We start from the raw sequence: 23,205 nt of genomic DNA on the forward strand, positions 1-23,205 counted from the left end.
CGCACCAAATTTTCACCACAGTGTCTTAAAGCCTTAAAAGTATTGCACACCAAATTTGGAAGCTTTAACCCTTAAAATAACGGAACCGGAGCCGTTTTAAACCTTAACCCCTTTACAGTCCCTGGTATCTGCTTTGCTGAGACCCAACCAAGCCCAAAGGGGAATACGATACCAAATGACGCCTTCAGAAAGTCTTTTCTAAGTATCAGAGCTCCTCTCACATGCGACTGCATGCCATGCCTCTCAAAAACAAGTGCGCCACACCGGCGCGAAAATGAGGCTCTGCTTAAGCTTTGGGAAAGCCCCTAAGGAATAAGGTGTCTAATACAGTGCCTGCCGATATTATTATATCAAAATACCCAGATAAAATGATTCCTCAAGGCTAAATATATGTTAATAATGAATCGATTTAGCCCAGAAACAGTCTACAGTCTTAATAAGCCCTTGTGAAGCCCTTATTTATGATCGTAATAAACATGGCTTACCGGATCCCATAGGGAAAATGACAGCTTCCAGCATTACATCGTCTTGTTAGAATGTGTCATACCTCAAGCAGCAAGAGACTGCACACTGTTCCCCCAACTGAAGTTAATTGCTCTCAACAGTCCTGTGTGGAACAGCCATGGATTTTAGTTACGGTTGCTAAAATCATTTTCCTCATACAAACAGAAATCTTCATCTCTTTTCTGTTTCTGAGTAAATAGTACATACCAGCACTATTTCAAAATAACAAACTCTTGATTGAATAATAAAAACTACAGTTAAACACTAAAAAACTCTAAGCCATCTCCGTGGAGATGTTGCCTGTACAACGGCAAAGAGAATGACTGGGGTAGGCGGAGCCTAGGAGGGATCATGTGACCAGCTTTGCTGGGCTCTTTGCCATTTCCTGTTGGGGAAGAGAATATCCCACAAGTAAGGATGACGCCGTGGACCGGACACACCTATGTTGGAGAAATATAGGTTTTCCAAACTCGATAATAAATGTTCCTTGATACAGACTTACGAGCCTGTAGCATAGTATTAATCACAGAGTCAGAGAAACCTCTATGACTAAGCACTAAGCGTTCAGTTTCCATTCCATCAAATTTAACTATTTGAGATCCTGATGGAAAAAACGGCCCTTGAGACAGAAGGTCTGGTCTTAAAGGAAGTGGCCAAGGCTGACAACTTGACATCAGGACAAGATCCGCATACCAAAACCTGTGAGGCCCCGCTGGTGCTATGAGAAACATATACGATTGTTCCATAATTATCTTGGAGATCACTCTTGGAAGAAGAACTAGAGGCGGAAAGATATAAGCAGGTTGGTAAAACCAAGGAACTTCTAAAGCATCCACCATCTCCGCCTGAGGATCCCTAAACCTGGATAGGTACCAGGGAAGTTTCTTGTTTAGATGAGAAGCCATCAGATCTATTTCTGAAAGACACCACATCTGTACAATCTGCCAAAATACATCTGGATGGAGAGACCACACCCCCGGATGTAAGGTCTGACGGCTGAGATAATCCGCTTCCCAATTGCCTATACCTGGGATATGCACCGCAGAAACTAGACAAGAGCTGGATTCCGCCCAAGAAAGTATCCAAGTTACTTCTTTCATAGCTAGGGGACTGCGAGTCCCACCCTGATGATTGACATATGCCACAGTTGTGATATTGTCCGTCTGAAAACAAATTAATGGTTCTCTCTTTAACAGAGGCCAAACCTAAAAAACCCTGAAAATATCACGGAGTTCTAAAATATTGATTGGTAACCTCGCCTCTTGAGGTTTCCAAACCCCTTGTGCTGTCAGAGATCCCCAGACAGCTCACCAACCTGAAAGACTTGCATCTGTTGTGATCACAGTCCAGGTAGGACGAACAATAGAAGCCCCTTGAACTATACGATGATGGTCTAACCACCAAGTCAGAGAGAGTTGTTGGGATTTAAGTATATCAATTGTGATATCCGAATATAATCCCTGCACCATTGATTCAGCATACAAATCTGAAGAGGTCTCATATGAAAACGAGCAAAGGGGATTGCTCCCGATGCTGCAGTCATGAGACCTAAAAATTCCATGCACATCGCCAATGAAGTGAATGATTGAGACTGAAGGTTTCGACAAGCTGAAACCAATTTAATTTGTCTCTTGTCTGTTAGAGACAGAGTCATAGACACTGAATCTATCTGGAAACCTAAAAAGGTGACCCTTGTCTAAGGAATCAAGAAACTCTTTGGTAAATTGATCCTCCAACCATGTCTTTGAAGAAACAACACTAGTTGATTTGTGAGAGATTTGGCTAAATGTAAAGACTGAGCTAGTACCAAGATATCGTCCAAATAAGAAAATACCGCAATACCCTGTTCTCTGATTACAGATAGAAGGGCACCGAGAACATTCAAAAAGATTCTTTGAGATGTTGCTATGCCAAATGGAAGAGCGACAAATTGGTAATGCTTGTCTAGAAAAGAGAATCTCAGAAACCGATAATGGTCTGGATGAATCGGAATGTGAAGCTATGCATCCTGTAAGTCTATCGTGGACATATAATGACCTTGCTGAACAAAAGGCAAAATAGTCCTCATAGTCACCATCTTGGGACTCTAACAAAACGATTCAAAAACTTCAGATCCAGAACCGGCCTGAATGAATTTTCTTTCTTTGGGACAATGAATAGATTTAAATAAAACCCCAGACCCTGTTCCTGAAACAGAACTGGAATTATTACCCCTGAAAGCTCTAGATCTGAAACACACTTCAGAACGGATTTGCTGGAACATGAGAGAGAGAGAGAATCTTCTCACAGGAGGTCTTACTCTGAATCCTATTCGATACCCTTGAGAGACAATACTCTGAATCCACTGATTTTGAACAGAATCTGCCCAAATGTCTTGGAATAATTTCAATCTGCCCCTCACCAGCTGAACTGAATTAAGGGTCGCACCTTCATGCAGACTTGGGGGCTGGCTTTGGTTTCTTAAAAGGCTTGGATTTATTCCAACTTGAAGAAGGTTTCCAATTGGAACCAGAGTCTTTAGGGGAAGGATTGATTTTTAGTTCCTTATTCTGTTGAAAAGAATGAAAACAATTAGAAGCTTTAGATGTACCCTTAGATCTTTTATCCTGAGGTAAAAAAACTGCCTCCCCCCAGTGATAGTTGAAATAATTGAATCCAACTGAGAACCAAATAAATTGTTACCTTGGAAAGAAAGAGATGGTAATCTAGACTTAGATACCATGTCAGAATTCCAAAATTTGAGCCATAAAGCTCTTATAGCTAAAATAGCTAAAGACACAGATTTAACATCAATTTTGTTGATATCAAAAATAGCATCACAGATAAAATGATTAGCATACATGTTGAAGCAAATGAACAATGCTAGACAAATCAGGATCTGTTTCCTGTTGCGCTAAGCTATCCAACCAAAAGGTTGATGCAGCCGCATAGAAATGGCAGGCCTGAGAATATAGCCAGAATATAAATAAGCTTTCCTTAGATAAGATTCAAGTTTCCTACCTAAAGGATCTTTAAAAGAAGTACTGTCTTCCATAGGAATAGTAGTACGTTTGGAAATAGTAGAAATAGCCCCATCAACTTTGGGGACTTTTTCCCAAAACTCTAATCTAGCCGCTGGCAAAGGGTAAAACCTTTTAAACCTAGAAGAAGGAATGAAAGAAGTACCAGGCTTAATCTATTCCTTAGCAATCACATCAGAAATAGCATCAGGAACTGGAAAAACCTCAGGAGTAACCACAGGAGGTTTATAAACAGAATTTAAACGTTTACTAGTTTTGATAGCAAGAGGACTAGACTACTCAATATCCAAAGTAACCAACACTTCTTTTAACAAGGAACGAATATACTCAATCTTGAAAAGATAAGTAGATTTGTCAGTGTCAATGTCTGAGGTAGGTTCTTCAGAATCAGAGAGATCCTCATCAGAGGAGGATATTTCAATATGTTGTCGGTCATTCGAAATTTCATCAATTTTATGAGACGTTTTAAAAGACCTTTTACGTTTATTACAAGGCGGAATAGCAAACAAAGTCTTCTGTATCACATCAGCAATATAATTTTTCATATCAACACGGATATCATGTACATTAGATGTTGAAGGAACAACAGAAACTGTACTAGTACTGATGGAAACGTTTTCTGCGTGCAAATGCTTATCATGACAACTGTTACATACTACAGCTGGAGATATAATCTTAGCTTTGGTAGAACTGTGATCAGGCAGCATGGTTCCAACAGTTGGTTCTGAGACAGGAACAGATTGAGACATCTTGCAAAATGTAAAAGAAAAAACAACATTAAAGCAGAATTTACAATTTCCTTATATGGCAGTTTCAGGAATGGGAAAAAATGCAAACTGCATAGCCCTCTGAACATATAGAAGGCAAGAGGCATATAGGAAGTGGGGTGAAAAATAAACTAATTTTTTTGATGCCAAGTATGACACATGACGCAAAAGGAAGTTGAATTTTTTTTGGCGCCAACAACCGGAAATGAAGCAACTTGCGTCATAACAGATGCAACCTTGTGCAAGGAAACCTGGAATCAACTAAGACGTCGCAAATGACGAACCTGCGTCATCAAAGACATACCTTTGCGCCCAAAAAAATTATCGCGCCAAAAATGACGCAATAAATAACAGCATTTTGCGACCTCGCGAGCCTAATCAGCAGAGGTAATGGTATATAAGAGTATATCGTTGATCTGAAAAGGGAGGTAGGAGATGAATCCCTACGGACGATAACAGAGAACCTTTGAAAAGATTTCCCGCAAGGAAAACCATAAAATCAATAGCTTATACTCCATTTACATCCCTCTGACAAACACAGTACTCAGAGGAATTGGGCTTCAAAATGCTGAGAAGCAATTATCATAGAAGAAAAAACAAGCACAAAGTTACTTCACCACCTCCATAGGAGGCAAAGTTTGTAAAACTGAGTTGTGGGTGTGGTGAGGGGTGTATTTATAGGCATTTTGAGGTTTGAAAAACTTTGCCCCTCCTGGTAGGATTGTATATCCCATACGTCACTAGCTCATGCACTCTTGCCAATTACATGAAAGAAAATGAAACTGTTAAGCCTGTATTTTTTCTTACGTGTTTAGCGGGAAAAACAGAATTTATGTTTACCTGATAAATTACTTTCTCCAACGGTGTGTCCGGTCCACGGCGTCATCCTTACTTGTGGGATATTCTCTTCCCCAACAGGAAATGGCAAAGAGCCCAGCAAAGCTGGTCACATGATCCCTCCTAGGCTCCGCCTACCCCAGTCATTCGACCGACGTTAAGGAGGAATATTTGCATAGGAGAAACCATATGTTACCGTGGTGACTGTAGTTAAAGAAAATAAATTATCAGACCTGATTAAAAAAACCAGGGCGGGCCGTGGACCGGACACACCGTTGGATAAAGTAATTTATCAGGTAAACATAAATTCTGTTTTCTCCAACATAGGTGTGTCCGGTCCACGGCGTCATCCTTACTTGTGGGAACCAATACCAAAGCTTTAGGACACGGATGAAGGGAGGGAGCAAATCAGGTCACCTAAATGGAAGGCACCACGGCTCGCAAAACCTTTCTCCCAAAAATAGCCTCAGAAGAAGCAAAAGTATCAAATTTGTAAAATTTAGAAAAAGTGTGCAGTGAAGACCAAGTCGCTGCCTTACATATCTGATCAACAGAAGCCTCGTTCTTGAAGGCCCATGTGGAAGCCACAGCCCTAGTGGAGTGAGCTGTGATTCTTTCAGGAGGCTGCCGTCCGGCAGTCTCATAAGCCAATCGGATAATGCTTTTAATCCAGAAGGAGAGAGAGGAAGAAGTTGCTTTTTGACCTCTCCGTTTACCAGAATAAACAACAAACAAAGACAAAGTTTGTCTGAAATCCTTAGTAGCTGCTAAGTAAAATTTGAGAGCACGAACTACATCCAAGTTGTGCAACAAACGTTCCTTCTTTGAAACTGGATTAGGAGACAAAGAAGGCACAACTATCTCCTGGTTAATGTTTTTGTTAGAAACAACTTTTGGAAGAAAACCAGGTTTAGTACGCAAAACCACCTTATCTGCATGGAACACCAGATAAGGAGAAGAACACTGCAGAGCAGATAATTCTGAAACTCTTCTAGCAGAAGAAATTGCAACCAAAAACAAAACTTTCCAAGATAATAACTTAACATCAACGGAATGTAAGGGTTCAAACGGAACCCCCTGAAGAACTGAAAGAACTAGGTTGAGACTCCAAGGAGGAGTCAAAATTTTGTAAACAGGCTTGATTCTAACCAGAGCCTGAACAAAGGCTAGAACATCTGGCACAGCTGCCAGCTTTTTGTGAAGTAACACAGACAAGGCAGAAATCTGTCCCATCAAGGAACTTGCAGATAATCCTTTTTCCAATCCTTCTCGAAGGAAGGATAGACTCTTAGGAATCTTAACCTTGTCCCAAGGGAATCCTGCAGATTCACACCAACAGATATACCAAATTATGTGGTAATTTTTCTGGTTACAGGCTTTCAGGCCTGAACAAGAGTATTAATAACAGAATCTGAGAACCCTCGCTTTGATAAGATCAAGCGTTCAATCTCCAAGCAGTCAGCTGGAGTGGGTCGAACGGACCTAGAACAAGAAGGTCTCGTCTCAAAGGTAGCTTCCATGGTGGAGCCGATGACATATTCACCAGATCTGCATACCAAGTCCTGCGTGGCCACGCAGGAGCTATCAAAACCACCGACGCCCTCTCCTGATTGATCCTGGCTACCAGCCTGGGGATGAGAGGAAACGGCGGGAACACATAAGCTAGTTTGAAGGTCCAAGGTGCTACTAGTGCATCCACTAGAGCCGCCTTGGGATCCCTGGATCTGTACCCGTAGTAAGGAACTCTGAAGTTCTGACGAGAGGCCATCAGATCCATGTCTGGAATGCCCCACGGTTGAGTGACTTGGGCAAAGATTTCCGGATGGAGTTCCCACTCCCCCGGATGCAATGTCTGACGACTCAGAAAATCCGCTTCCCAATTTTCCACTCCTGGGATGTGGATAGCAGACAGGTGGCAGGAGTGAGACTCCGCCCATAGAATGATTTTGGTCACTTCTTCCATCGCTAGGGAACTCCTTGTTCCCCCCTGATGGTTGATGTATGAACTTGGCCCTCGCTAGCTGAGGCCAAGCTTTGAGAGCATTGAATATCGCTCTCAGCTCCAGAATATTTATCGGTAGAAGAGATTCTACCCGAGACCAAAGACCCTGAGCTTTCAGGGATCCCCAGACCGCGCCCCAGCCCATCAGACTGGCGTCGGTCGTGACAATGACCCACTCTGGTCTGCGGAAGGTCATCCCTTGTGACAGGTTGTCCAGGGACAGCCACCAACGGAATGAGTCTCTGGTCCTCTGATTTACTTGTATCTTCGGAGACAAGTCTGAATAGTCCCCATTCCACTGACTGAGCATGAACAGTTGTAATGGTCTTAGATGAATGCGCACAAAAGGAACTATGTCCATTGCCGCTACCATCAAACCTATCACTTCCATGCACTGCGCTATGGAAGGAAGAGGAACGGAATGAAGTATCCGACAAGAGTCTAGAAGTTTTGTTTTTCTGGCTTCTGTCAGAAAAATCCTCATTTCTAAGGAGTCTATTATAGTTCCCAAGAAGGGAACCCTCGTTGACGGAGATAGAGAACTCTTTTCCACGTTCACTTTCCATCCGTGAGATCTGAGAAAGGCCAGGACAATGTCCGTGTGAGCCTTTACTTGAGGAAGGGACGACGCTCGAATCAGAATGTCGTCCAAGTAAGGTACTACAGCAATGCCCCTTGGTCTTAGCACCGCCAGAAGGGACCCTAGTACCTATGAGAAAATCCTAGGAGCAGTGGCTAATCCGAAAGAAAACGCCACGAACTGGAAATGCTTGTCCAGGAATTCAAACCTTAGGAACCGATGATGTTCCTTGTGGATAGGAATATGTAGATACGCATCCTTGAAATCCACCTTGGTCATGAATTGACCTTCCTGGATGGAAGGAAGAAGTGTTCGAATGGTTTCCATCTTGAACGATGGAACCTTGAGAAACTTGTTCAAGATCTTGAGATCTAAGATTGGTCTGAACGTTCCCTCTTTTTTGGGAACTATGAACAGATTGGAGTAGAACCCCATCCCTAGTTCTCCTAATGGAACAGGATGAATCACTCCCATTTTTAGCAGGTCTTCTACCCAATGTAAGAATGCCTGTCTTCTTATGTGGTCTGAAGACAACTGAGACCTGTGGAACCTCCCCCTTGGAGGAAGCCCCTTGAACTCCAGAGAATAACCTTGGGAGACTATTTCTAGCGCCCAAGGATCCAGAACATCTCTTGCCCCAGCCTGAGCGAAGAGAGAGAGTCTGCCCCCCACCAGATCCGGTCCCGGATCGGGGGCCCGCATTTCATGCAGTCTTGGTAGCAGTGGCAGGTTTCCTGGCCTGCTTTCCTTTGTTCCAGCCTTGCATAGGTCTCCAGGCTGGATTGGCTTGAGAAGTATTACCTTCCTGCTTAGAGGACGTAGCCCTTGGGGCTGATCCGTTTCTGCGAAAGGGACGAAACTTAGGTTTATTTTTGGTCTTGAAAAGACCTATCCTGAGGAAGGGCGTTGCCCTTGCCCCCAGTGATATCAGAGATAATCTCTTTCAAGTCAGGGCCAAAGAGTGTTTTCCCCTTGAAAGGAATGTCAAGCAATTTGTTCTTGGAAGACGCATCCGCTGCCCAAGATTTTAACCAAAGCGCTCTGCGCCACAATAGCAAACCCAGAATTTTTTCGCCGCTAACCTAGCCAATTGCAAGGTGGCGTCTAGGGTGAAAGAATTAGCCAATTTAAGAGCACGAATTCTGTCCATAATCTCCTCATAAGAAGAAGAATTACTAATAATCGCCTTTCCTAGCTCATCAAAGTAGAAACACGCGGCTGCAGTGACAGGGACAATGCATGCAATTGGTTGTAGAAGGGAACCTTGCTGAACAAACATCTTTAGCAGACCTTCTAATTTTTGATCCATAGGATCTTGGAAAGCACAACTATCTTCTATGGGTATAGTGGCGCGCTTGTGTAGAGTAGAAACCGCCCCCTCGACCTTGGGGACTGTCTGCCATCAGTCCTTTCTGGGGTCGACTATAGGAAAACAATTTTATAAATATGGGGGGAGGTACTAAAGGTATACCGGGCCTGTCCCATTCTTTACTAACAATGTACGCCACCCGCTTGGATATAGGAAAAGCTTCGGGGGGCCCCGGGGCCTCTAAGAACTTTTCCATTTTACATAGTGGTTCTGGAATGACCAGATAATCACAATCATCCAAATTGGATAACACCTCCTTAAGCAGAGCGCGGAGATGTTCCAACTTAAATTTAAAAGTAATCACATCAGGTTCAGCTTGTTGAGAAATGTTTCCTGAATCTGAAATTTCTCCCTCAGACAAAACCTCCCTGGCCCCCTCAGACTGGTGTAGGGGCCCTTCAGAAACCATATCATCAGCGTTCTCATGCTCTACAGAATTTTCTAAAACAGAGCAGTCGCGCTTTCACTGATAAGTGGGCATATTGGCTAAAATGTTTTTGATAGAATTATCCATTACAGCCGTTAAATGTTGCATAGTAAGGAGTATTGGCGCACTAGATGTACTAGGGGCCTCCTGTATGGGCAAGACTGGTGTAGACGAAGGAGGGGATGATGCAGTACCATGCTTACTCCCCTCACTTGAGGAATCATCTTGGGCATCATTTTTACTAAATTTTTTTATGACATAAAATACATATAGTTAAATGAGAAGGAACCTTGGTTTCCCCACAGTCAGAACACAATCTATCTGGTAGTTCAGACATGTTAAACAGGCATAAACTTGATAACAAAGCACAAAAAACGTTTTAAAATAAAACCGTTACTGTCACTTTAAATTTTAAACTAAACACACTTTATTACTGCAATTGCGAAAAAGTATGAAGGAATTGTTCAAAATTCACCAAAATTTCACCACAGTGTCTTAAAGCCTTAAAAGTATTGCACACCAAATTTGGAAGCTTTAACCCTTAAAATAACGGAACCGGAGCCGTTTTTATATTTAACCCCTTTACAGTCCCTGGAATCTGCTTTGCTGAGACCCAACCAAGCCCAAAGGGGAATACGATACCAAATGATGCCTTCAGAAAGACTTTTCTATGTATCAGAGCTCCACACACATGCAGCTGCATGCCATGCTGTCCTCAAAAACAAGTGCGCCATACCGGCGCGAAAATGAGGCTCTGACTATGATTAGGGAAAGCCCCTAAAGAATAAGGTGTCAAAAACAGTGCCTGCCGATATAATCATATCAAAATACCCAGAATAAATGATTCCTCAAGGCTAAATATGTGTTAATAATGAATCGATTTAGCCCAGAAAAAGTCTACAGTCTTAATAAGCCCTTGTGAAGCCCTTATTTACTATCTTAATAAACATGGCTTACCGGATCCCATAGGGAAAATGACAGCTTCCAGCATTACATCGTCTTGTTAGAATGTGTCATACCTCAAGCAGTAAGAGACTGCACACTGTTCCCCCAACTGAAGTTAATTGCACTCAACAGTCCTGTGTGGAACAGCCATGGATTTTAGTTACGGTGCTAAAATCATTTTCCTCATACAAACAGAAATCTTCATCTCTTTTCTGTTTCTGAGTAAATAGTACATACCAGCACTATTTTAAAATAACAAACTCTTGATTGAATAATAAAAACTACAGTTAAACACTAAAAAACTCTAAGCCATCTCCGTGGAGATGTTGCCTGTACAACGGCAAAGAGAATGACTGGGGTAGGCGGAGCCTAGGAGGGATCATGTGACCAGCTTTGCTGGGCTCTTTGCCATTTCCTGTTGGGGAAGAGAATATCCCACAAGTAAGGATGACGCCGTGGACCGGACACACCTATGTTGGAGAAATAATCCATTATCCTAACTTGTTGCAGAATTCTGGGAATAAACCATAGGCCTTTAAAGCTGACTCAGCTGGGAAAGAGTTCTTTACTTTGATTACCCTAGAAGACTTTGCAGTTACAAACATTTCAAGACAGACAATAAGTCTGTCACAATGTATATTTTCACACTCCAAATATGGATCACATTTTCTAAATTCCACAAACAGTCCAACTACTAGTGGTTAATTTTGTTGTGAGTATGCATTTGGCTATTTTGAGAGCAGGATTTCTTCTTGTGAAAGCGCAACACACTAAGATCTGGACTTGCACGCACACACACATATATCTACATATGTGATTATACAATATAGGTCTGCATTTCACTCACAGCAGATTTAAGGTTAATCATCTGACCTAGTTGTTGAGCCATATTGTTGGGTGCTCCGAGGAGAACCCCCCTAACAATTTGTAAATGTTAAGAGATTTATATAGTACATTATTAATGAGTTAAATACCATGCTTATAAACCCCAACCAGGAGTGATTTATCAGCTTCAGAATCCCACCAGTCCACAGGTATCTCCACATAGTCTATGTCAGGTAACAAGACATTCAGTTCCCTGAAATGAAAAGCAAAAATGTCAAAAACTAATACATAGCTCAAGAGTTCTCAGCCAGGGTGTGCAGATGAACTTATGTGTCAAAGCATCTGCATGGGGTATCACAAAACTGGTGCTAAAGAGGATATGTGAAAGAATACTTCTTTGCAGAATTACATAAATATTGACAAGTTGACAATGGACGAATGTGCACACATGTCTTGTACACATCCTATTATTTAGCCTAACCTTTATATATTCTGTTTTACAATAGGAATAAACAATCCACATAAAATAATAAAAACTCTAAACACTGATGTTTTATAAGATTTTACTACTCTGGCAAATTTAACATAATACCCAAGTAGTATTGGCTACCAGGCACGTCTATGATGCTGGCACTTAAGAGTGGAACCAGCTACTTTTTCAGTATGTTAAAAACCGATAATAGGTAGCTTGGTTTAATACCTTTTATTATACTCTCTTTCATTTTAAAATACAATTGCATTTAAAACTAAGATATGATCTCTGGATATTGTAAGGTTCAGAGACAACTGATTTATCAGAAAATGGAATTCTACATTATATAAGACTAGGCGATAAGCCTGCCCAGGGGGCAGGCTATGTTTAAAACATTACAAATCCCAAAGGTGATATTACAAAAAATAAAAAATTTAAAATTACAGAAAAAAACAAAGCTATCCAAAATAAAAAAGTGTAAACATAAACTAATACCCCTATAAAAATAAAAAATCCCCCCCAAATTAAAACACCCCCTAATCTTTCAATAAACTACCAATAGCCTTTAAAAGGGCCTTTTATAGGGCATCGCCCTAAAGAAATCAGCACTTTTACATGTAAAAATCACAAAGTTCCCCTTAACAGTATAACCCCCACCCAACCCCCTCCAAAATAAAAAAAAACTAAGTCTAAAAAAACCTAAGCTACCCATTGCCCCTAAAGGGGCATTTGTATGGGCATTCAGCTCTTTTAATGTCCTTAAAAGGGCATTCAGCTCTTTTACAGCCCTAAAAACCCTAATCTAAACCCCCCCAAAAAACACCCCAGAAAATAAAAAAAAGAGCCTAAGACTAAGCCCCAAATAGGTACTCACCATTCCTGAAGTCCGGCGGTGAAGGTCTTCTTCCAGTCGGCTCAATCATCTTCTATCTTCATCCGGAGCTAATGTGGCGCCGAGCGGTCTTCCGCTATGCCCGGATCGGCGGTCCTCAGCGGCGTGGAGGTTCCTATTCATCTGATCTCCGGTGTACACTGAAAATTGAATGCAAGGTACCGCATTCAATTTGGGGTACCTTGCATTCCTATTGGCTGAAATTTGGAAATCAGTAATAATAAGATTTCAGTAGCTCTCATCCTATTGGCTGATTTCAAAATTTCAGCCAATAGGAATGTAAGGTACCCCAATAAATATGGGTTACCTTGCATTTAATCTTCAGTGTGCTGCGGATGATTGCAAGAAGGGGAGCCTCCATGCCGATTTGGACCACCGCAGCTGAAGACTGCCGCTGAGGATCCGAGCATCGGGGAAGCCAGCTCCATGTCTCCATCGCTCCGGATGAAGATAGAAGATGATGGAGCCGCCTGGAAGAAGACCTTCTCCGCCGGACTTCAGGAACATTAAGTACCTATTTGGGGGTTAGATTTAGGATTTTTTTTTTTTTTTAAAGGGACAGTCTAGTCAAAATTAAACTTTCTCTTCTGCTGAGTACCAGTTACCAGATCCCATGAGTGGATCTATTTTATATTGTTGACGTTTGAATGTTCGGTTATTTAACAAAACAAATGAGGCATCACTAAGGTCAATACCATGTTCCCATTACTGTTCAGTGTATACAAGTTTGTAATAAGGAACTAATGTCATGTACTATTACCTGAGATATTGTCCTTCACACTGTGATTGTAACTCTGACTTCTTTTATTGCCTCAATAAAAGTATTTAAAAAAAAAATAAAAAAAAATTAACTTAACTGTTCCGATCAGCCAATAGAATGCAAGCTCAATCTGATTGGCTGATTGGATCAGCCAATCGGATTGAACTTGATTCTGATTGGCTGATTCCATCAGCCAATCAGAATATTCCTACCTTAATTCCGATTGGCTGATAGAATCCTATCAGCCAATCGGAATTCGAGGGACGCCATCTTGGATGAAGTCCCTTAAAGGAACCGTCATTCGACTAGTAGGCGTCGGGAGAAGAGGATGTTCCGCGTCGGATGGAAGATGATGGCTCCCGAAGAAAGAAGATTGAAGATGCCGTTGATAGAAGACTTCATCCGGATCATGGACCTCTTCAGCTCCCGCTTGGATGAAGACTTCAGCCGGATCATGGACCTCTTCAGCTCCCGCTTGGATGAAGACTTCAGCCGGATCATGGACCTCTTCAGCCCCCCGCTTGGGCTTGGATCAGGACATCGGAGGAGCTCTTCAGGACGGATCGGTGAACCTGGTATGGTGAAGATAAGGTAGGAAGATCTTCAGGGGCTTAGTGTTAGGTTTATTTAAGGGGGGTTTGGGTTAGATTAGGGGTATGTGGGTGGTGGGTTGTAATGTTGGGGGGGTATTGTATGTTTTTTTTTTTACAGGCAAAAGAGCTGAACTTCTTGGGGCATGCCCCGCAAAGGGCCCTGTTCAGGGCTGGTAAGGTAAAAGAGCTTTGAACTTTAGTAATTTAGAATAGGGTAGGGCATTTTTTATTTTGGGGGTCTTTGTTATTTTATTAGGGGGCTTAGAGTAGGTGTAATTAGTTTAAAATTGTTGTAATATTTTTCTTATGTTTGTAAATATTTTTTTATTTTTTGTAACTTAGTTCTTTTTTATTTTTTGTACTTTAGTTAGTTTATTTCATTGTAGTTATTTGTAGGAATTGTATTTAATTTATTTATTGATAGTGTAGTGTTAGGTTTAATTGTAGGTAATTGTAGGTATTTTATTTAATTAATTTAATGATAGTATAGTGTTAGGTTTAATTGTAACTTAGGTTAGGATTTATTTTACAGGTAATTTTGTAATTATTTTAAACTAGGTAGCTATTAAATAGTTCTTAACTATTTAATAGCTATTGTACCTGGTTAAAATAATTACAAAGTTGCCTGTCAAATAAATATTAATCCTAAAATAGCTATAATATAATTATAATTTATATTGTAGCTATATTAGGATTTATTTTACAGGTAAGTATTTAGCTTTAAATAGGAATAATTTATTTAATAAGAGATAATTAATTTCGTTAGATGTAAATTATATTTAACTTAGGGGGGTGTTAGTGTTAGGGTTAGACTTAGCTTTAGGGGTTAATACATTTATTAGAATAGCGGTGAGCTCCAGTCAGCAGATTAGGGGTTAATAATCAAAGTTAGGTGTCGGCGATGTTAGGGAGGGCAGATTAGGGGTTAATACTATTTATTATAGGGTTAGTGAGGCGGATTAGGGGTTAATAACTTTATTATAGTAGCGCTCAGGTCCGGTCGGCAGATTAGGGGTTAATAAGTGTAGGCAGGTGGAGGCGACGTTGTGGGGGGCAGATTAGGGGTTAATAAATATAATATAGGGGTCGGCGATGTTAGGGCAGCAGATTAGGGGTACATAGGGATAATGTAAGTAGCGGCAGTTTACGGAGCGGCAGATTAGGGGTTAATAATAATATGCAGGGGTCAGCGATAGCGGGGGCGGCAGATTAGGGGTTAATAAGTGTAAGGTTAGGGGTGTTTAGACTCGGGGTACATGTTAGAGTGTTAGGTGCAGACGTAGGAAGTGTTTCCGCATAGCAAACAATGGGGCTGCGTTAGGAGCTGAACGCGGCTTTTTTGCAGGTGTTAGGTTTTTTTCAGCCCCATTGTTTTCTATGGGAGAATCGTGCACAAGCACGTTTTTGAGGCTGGCCGCTTGAGTAAGCAACTCTGGTATCGAGAGTTGAAGCTGCGTTAAATATGCTCTACGCTCCTTTTTTGGAGCCTAACGCAGCCTTTATGTGGACTCTTAATACCAGAGTTATTTTTATGGTGCGGCCAGAAAAAAGCCGGCATTAGCTACGCGGGTCTTTACCGACAAAACTCCAAATCTAGGCCTCTGTTCAGACACAGGGAGTTATTTAAGATTTAGCACATTACAATGCTAAATGCAAGACAATAGATAATAAACAGTAGCAGTAATGTGATCAGGGGGCTGGAAGAAGGTTCTTAGATACAAGGTAATCACAGAGGTAAAAAGTATATTAATATAACTGCGTTGGTTGTGCAAAACTGGGGAATGGGTAATAAAAGGGATTATCTTTTAAAACAATAAGAATTCTATTGTAGACTGTCCCTTTAATATTAAGGATTTAATGGGCTTGTAAAAGAGCTGAATGCCCTTTTGAGGGCAATAAGAGAGCTGAATGCCCTTTCAAGGGCAGTAAAAGAGCTGAATGCCCTTTTAAGGGGAATGCCCATACAAATGCCCCTTTAGGGGCAATGGGTAGTTTAGGTTTTTTTAGTGTTAGTTTTCTTTTTATTTTGGGGGGTTTGGTGCATGGGGGGTTTTACTGTTAGGGGGGATTTAGTAGTTTTTAAACGTAAAAGAGCTGTTTAACTTAGAGCAATGCCCCACAAAAGGCCCTTTTAAGGGCTATTGGTAGTTTAGATCAGGGGGTGTTTTTCATTTGGGGGGGGCTTTTTTATTTTCATAGGGATTAGGTTTAATTTTGTTTAATTTTTTTCTGTAATGTTAGACTTTTTTATTTTTTGTAATGTTAGATTAATTTTTTGTAATTTAATGTTAGGATTTTTTTAAATTGTAATTTAGTAGTAATTGGGGTTAATTTAGGGGGTGTTCAGTTAGGGGGCTTAGTAATTAAATTAAATTAGTTATTTTGTGGGGGGTTGGCGGTTTAGGAGTTAATAGTTTATTTAGGTTTATTGCGATGTGGGGGGTTAGCGGTTTAAGGGTTAGGTATTTTGTGTTGTGGGGGTTTGGCGGTTTAAGGGTTATTTTTTTTAAATTAATACTTCGTGTGGGCGGTTAGGTCTATTTTTTCTTAACACTTGGTATGGGCAGGGTTTTTTTTATTAATACTTCGTGCGGGCATTTTTTTTTGTTTTTTTTTAAATTTCTTACGGGCTGTTGCGTTTTTTTTTTGTTTTTTTTTAAGGCTTCGTTTGCCTACGCTGCATCCAGGTGGATTTCTTTTGGCTGCCTCGCGCAGTCAACATTCCTTTGAGAATGCGTGCACAACTGGCGACACCGACGGACGCGTTACAAACATGATTATACAATCGTCCGTCTAGAACACAAAAAAGAAGAGGCGCTTCCTTTTGTCTTCTAGACAGACGTTTGTATAATACTTTCACAAATCTGTGTAACTGGAGAGATCCACCCTATTTGCCTATTTGGGTCACCTTGTGTGGGATCCACCATATTTGATTCAATGTTGTTTATTCTTCCTCACTATCAAGCTGGACTCAGTGGCGCCCCCTGCTTATCTGGACTTTTAGTACCAGTTGGGTTTGTGAAACGCGATTATAGTATAGATAGGACAGAAACAATGTGTTAACACTTCTTTACTACATGGAAGCACAGCTGAAAACAATGTGTCAATATTATTTCATTAATGCGTTTGGGCCATCTTTGTAAAAGATTATAACACAGATAGTTGCTCTTACCTAACATTTAGTCCTTCCAAAGCCTTGCTTGCAGCATTACCCAAGACCTCAGCCTTGAGATAGTACAGCATCCGAACCCGCAAGAGGACTCTGAACAAAGAGACAGTTTTAATGAAAAGTCGTTAAATTCCGTTCTTCTGATGTTACAGCATTGTATAAAGGGCACATGTCTCCCAACAACAGAAAAAAGGCCAATGAGCAATATTAACAATTGTCACCACTTACATAGTAACCTGTAAATGCTCGAACAATGCCACAAATTCTCAGAGAAACAAGTAAAATCAAAACCAATGGACACCAAAAATTACTAAAAAAGGGACAGTAAACACCTTGATAGTTTTTATATAAATTATTTTAGCGATGCATATTGAAACAACGTTGCAATTTAATTTCCATTATTTATTTTGTCACTTTTCATGTAATTTAGCTCTGAAAATAGATACATTTTGAACTCTCGGACCTTGGCTATAACCCTGTTACATATCTGTCCCTAATTGGCTTTAGCTGATAACAAAAGGAAAACAATGCTCTTTATACCAGGGTTTCCCAAACCCAGTCCTCAGGACCCTTACTCAGGCCAGATATTCATTAACCCCTTAAGGACCAGCGACGTACCCTGTATGTCGCTGGCCTTTTTTTGGGACTTGATTGTTTTATAGCAAGGTCTTGGCACCAGCATTGAGACTGCTGTATTCCACTAAGCCTGCTGGAGGGAGGGAATTTATAGCGTGTTCTTGCTAGACTTGTGCTATTATGTCCTGAAAAAACCCTTAACGACCAGTGACATACAGGGTACATTGTGGTCATTAAGGGGTTAAATCTTAAGTAGAGCACAGGTGAAACAGTCAGCTCACCCATCAGCTGATTATTTCACCTGTGCTCTAGTTAAGATATAATGAATATCTGGCCTGAGTAAGGGTCCTGAGGACTGGGTTTGGGATACACTGCTTTATACTAACTATATGACACTAACTAGCCTTGTTGTCTTTGACTAAAGCCCAGATTGGCTTCTCCAAATAAGGCAAATGGTCGGTGGAGTTTGGATACTGAAAAATAACTGCAGTAAAAAAGGATGTTAATTTGATTTAAAAAACATTAAGTCTTGTCCGATATGTCATTCTATAGCAACAGAACAGAAATGTCTTGTAATTACAAAAAATATTTTATAGAAACAAACCAAACTAAGATGCACAACAACATATGGCCTACTTTTCATGAACCTAGCAAAAGCATCCTCTACCACAGAAGCCAACAAGAGCAAGCATCAACCTCTCTCAATGAAACTAGAATACCCACAATGCTACCATATCTCATTGCTGCATTTTTTTTTTCATAGACGATAGGAAAACAACGGTGCATAGCTCTAGGAAATTAGAAAAAGCAAATCTCATTGTGCCTAAAAAAAACAGTCCAGTAGCTTTAATTTGGGTTGAGGGTAAAACTATTAGCTAAACTCTCAGTTATTCAAGATCCATTGATAATCTTCTGAGACACTCCCCTAAATCACTAAGGCTGGAAGAGCTACTTAAAGGGCCATTATAGTTGAAAATTACATTTAAAACTATCAATCCTCCACTTCTATGTGTTTAAATACCTGCTTAAGAGTTAAAGGGACACTAAACCCAAATTTTTTCTTTCATGATTCAGATAGAGCATGTCATTTTAAGCAACTTTCTAATGTACTCCTATTATCAAATTTTCTTTGTTCTCTTGCTATCTTTATTTAAAAAGCAGGAATGTGATGCATAGGAGCCAGCCCATTTTTGGTTGAGAACCTGGGTTATGCTTGCTTATTGGTGGGTAAATGTAAGCCTCCAATAAGCAAGCGCTATCCATGGTGCTGAATTTAAAATGGGCTGGCTGCTAAGATTTACATTCCTGCTTTTAAAATAAAGATAGAAAAAGAACGAAGAAAAATTGATAATAGGAGTAAATTAGAAAGTTGCTTAAAATGTCATGCTCTATCTGAATCATGGAAAAAAAACATTGGGTTCAGTGTCCCTTTAAGCACATAGTTAAAGTACTGCTTGTGACCCGCAGAGCATGTCATTTCTCGACTACCATTGCCCTTTAAAGCAACAGTAAACACCTTGTAATTACATTTTCCTGCAGTCTTTAAATATCAGCAAAGTCTAGATTTTATTGGAACAGACTAATCACCTTGTGTGCTGCAATTGCTTTTCAATTACCAAACTTCATCCATCAATTTACTTATTTGGAGGTGGGAATCCAGTTTTGAGTCTTGAAAAGACAGGGCTTGCCACTGTCATTGTGTTAACAAAATCTTAATTGACTGGCTTTAGCAGAAGAGATAACATTACAAACTGTAAATTGTGGACAGATATGCAAAAAGGTTAGACTGCCTGCTAACAGCTCCTTAAGCAACCAGTGTTGACGAGTTTCACTGTCTGCTTTCTTCACTCAAGTCCATGTCAGAAGGGATGCTACAAGACTAACACACTTGAAAGGCTGCGTTTCTGTTCCAAAGCACGGATTCTGGTAAGATCGTTTAAATTTTTACTTATGTTGAAATTGCTGAAGACAGGGTCACAGTGTGACTCCTTTTATCTTTATAGAATCATGGGTTAATATCTTCTGAGGGAGGTTATTGAACAGTGGGTATTAATCAAATGTGTTTCGTTGATTTTATGCTGCTTTATGTGTGAGATTTATTTTTTGGGCTCATAGACTGTTATGCGGTAACGGAACATACAGGTTTCTACTTTCACTTTGAATGCTGCGCAGCTTGTAGCTTGGAACACTTTTTCTCATAGCAGGGGCAGTCCTGCCTTGTGCACCACGTGACCAGGTGTGGTCACACTTTCATTTTCTCTTTCCTGACCGAGCTAGCTGTCGGAGAAGTCGCTTCTTCTCTGGTTGCCTTGGTCTAGGAGGTGGTGAGTGCCCCAGTTATTGGGAGTAAAAAAGTGCCGTTTTGTGAGAAATAAAAAATTCATTTATTCTTTAGTCTACTGTTATTAGCACAAGCTATGGAGGATCATGATATACTTGAGGGTACTCCCTCTATTCCTAATAGTAAAACCTGTCTATATTGTGAGGAGGCCTTGGTATGCCCACCCTCTCAACTATGTTCCATATGCATTAACAAGGTTATTATGTCTAAGAAGGTTAACCCCTTTAGTACTACTGAGCCATCCACCTCTGACGACTCGCCGTCCCGTGATGTGCATACCCATCAGTCATCTCCACTGTCACATGCAGCTTCCCGTGACACGCCTGATCCTCCGTCTGGAGGGAGACTTTTACCATCAGACTTTACAGCGCAGTTAAAAACGGCGGTGTCTGAGGCTCTTAGTGCTTTACCTCGCCCTGCCAAGCGCAAGCAAAAGGTTAAACATAGCTCTCCGGTCCAGGGGACAACCAGTGATTTACTAGATTTGTCTGCCTTTCAAGTATCCCAGGATGGGTCACACTCTAGTCTTCAGAGGGTGAAATTTCTGGATCGGAGTCTGCTACATCTAGGCCTCCGGCTGCAGAGGAGCCAGCCTTTAGATTTAAAATTGAACATTTACATTTTCTTCTAAAGAGGTTCTTTCGACATTAGAGGTTCCAGAGGCCAAGTTGCCTGATGAACCTTTGATCCCTAAATTAGACAGAGTGTACAAGGACAGGGTAGCACTGCTAACTTTTCCTGTACCTGTAAAAATGACGAACATTATTAAAAATGAGTGGGATAGAATTGGATTCCCAGTCTCTCAACTGGAGTTTTGGGGTTTCGTCCCAAAGGTGGATGGTGCTATCTCCACGTTAGCTAAGCGTACTACTATCGCTCTTGAGGATAGCTCGTCTTTCAGAGAGCCGATGGATAACTTTTCTCAGGAAAGTGTTTCAGCATGCGGGATATTTATTTCAACCGGCAGCGGAGGTTGCCTTGGTTGCTGGAGCTGCGGCCTACTAATGCGACAACTTAACGGATTTGACCTAGGTGGAGGGTCCCCTTGATGTTAAACAAGAAAGAATTAAAGCTTTGAGAATTTCTAATTCTTTTATCTGTGATGCAAACATGCAGATTATTCGCCTGAATGCTAAAATCTCTGGTCTCTCAGTACAGACGCGTCGGGTGCTCTGGCTGTAGTCCTAGTCTGCGGACAAGACTTCTAAGTCTAGACTACTTTCCCTCCCCTTTAAGGGAAACATTTTATTCGGTCCAGGCCTGCACTCCATTATCTCAACGGTTACAGGGGGCCAAGGGTGCCTTCCTACCGCAGGATAAAAAGAACAAATCTAAGGGACAAGGATCTAATGTTCGTTTCTTTTGTTCTGAAAAGTCCCAACGTCAGCAGTCCTCCTCTAAGCCCGAGCAAACCAAGAGTACTTAGAAGCTGGCTCAATCCTGGAATAAATCTAAGCAGCGATCCACATTCCGGGTGTGGACAAGTAGGAAGTGGATTTTCTCAGCAGACAATCCTTTCATCCAGGGGAATGGTCTCTCCATCCCAAAGTGTTTGCGGAGATATGCTACATGTGGGGGACGCCGGAGATAGATCTCATGGCATCTGGTCTCAATACCAAACTACCCAGATATGGGTCGAGGTCCAGGGATCCTCAGGCGGAGCTAATAGTTGCTTAAGCGGGGCCTTGGAGGTTCAATCTAATCTACCTTTTTCCGCTATTACCACTCCTTCCTCGGGTAGTGGCCCGCATCAGGCAGGAGCAGGCGTCAGTAATACTGATTGCTACGTCGTGGTCGCGAAGGACGTGGTTAGCGGATCTAGTAAGGATGTCATCTTCTCCTCCATGGAAGTTACCTTGTCGCAGGGATCTGCTGGAACAGGGTCCTTTTGTTCATTAAAATCTAGATTCTCTGAGGCTGACTGCGTGGAGATTGAACGTTTAGTCCATGCCAAAAGAGGGTTTTCTGAGAGAGTTATTGATACTCTCATTCAAGCTCGTAAGCCGGTTACTCGTCACATCTATCATAAGGTGTGAAGAACCTACTTATTCTGGTGTGAAGAGCGTGGATTTTCTTGGCCTAAAAGTTAAGGTTGCCAGGATTCTATTGTTTCTCCAGGATGGTCTGGAGAAGGGTCTTTCGGCCAGTTCCCTGAGGGGACAGATTTCGGCCTTGTCTGTTTTACTGCACAAGAGGCTCTCTGAACTTCCAGATGTTCAGTCTTTTGTTAAGGCTCTGATTAGGATCAGACCTGTGTTCAGATCTTCGGCTCGCCCTTGGAGTCTGAATCTGGTTCTTAAAGTTTTGTAATAGGCTCCCTTTGAGCCTTTACATGAAATGGACATTAAGTTGCTGTTCTGGAAGGGTCTTTTTCTACTGGCTATTGCTTCGGCGCACAAAGTATCTGAAATTGCCGGCTTGCAATGTGAGCCTCCTTATCTGGTGTTCCATTTGGATAAGGCGGTCCTACGTACTAAGTTAGGGTTTCTCCCTAAAGTTGGGTCAGACCGCAACATCAATCAAGAGATTGTGGTCCCTTCTATGTGTCCTAATCCTTCTTCTTCGAAGGAAAGTTAATTTCATAATTTGGACGTGGTTCGTGCCTTGAAGTTTTATCTTCAAACTACTAAGGATTTTAGACAAACTTCTTCCTTGTTTGTGGCATATTCTGGGAAGCGTAAGGGTCAGAAGGTCTCATCGTCTTCCTTATCTTTTTGGATTGAGGAGTCTTTTCTGCTTAGCTTATGAGACAGTGGGACATAGACCTCCTCAGAGAATTACGGCTCATTCTACTAGAGCAGTGGCTTCCTCTTAGGCCTTTAAGAATGAGGCCTCGATGGATCAGATTTGTAACGCGGCTACCTGGTCCTCCTTAAATACCTTTCCTAAATTTTAGAAGTTTGATGTTTTTGCTTCAGCTGAAGCAGCCTTTGGGAGAAAGGTTTTGCAGGCTGTGGTGCCCTCCAATTAGGGTCCGCCTCTATTTTTGCCCCTCCCGTTATCATTCAGTGTCCTCTAGAGCTTGGGTATAAAGTTTCCCAACAGTAAGGAATGAAGCCGTGGACTCTCCTTATATTAAGAAGGAAAACATAAATTATGCTTAACAGATCATTTCATTTCCTTCTG

The 23,205-nt window shown here is 41.3% G+C and overlaps 1 protein-coding gene across 3 annotated transcripts in view; it reads right to left on the reverse strand.

Moving 5' to 3' along the window:
- Positions 1-23,205, reverse strand: part of CHD6 (chromodomain helicase DNA binding protein 6) — a 1,034,665-nt gene that overhangs the window by 279,804 nt on the left and 731,656 nt on the right. For all 3 annotated transcript variants that reach the window (XM_053712106.1, XM_053712055.1, XM_053712147.1), the window contains 2 exons: positions 17,166-17,255; positions 11,426-11,529 (listed from right to left, as the gene is read on the reverse strand). In XM_053712106.1, the coding sequence (XP_053568081.1) occupies positions 11,426-11,529; positions 17,166-17,255 (194 nt within the window). The remainder of the gene's footprint in view (positions 1-11,425; positions 11,530-17,165; positions 17,256-23,205) is intronic.

The sequence above is a fragment of the Bombina bombina genome, chromosome 1 (genome assembly GCF_027579735.1).
Source record: "Bombina bombina isolate aBomBom1 chromosome 1, aBomBom1.pri, whole genome shotgun sequence".
Classification (NCBI taxonomy): domain Eukaryota; kingdom Metazoa; phylum Chordata; class Amphibia; order Anura; family Bombinatoridae; genus Bombina; species Bombina bombina.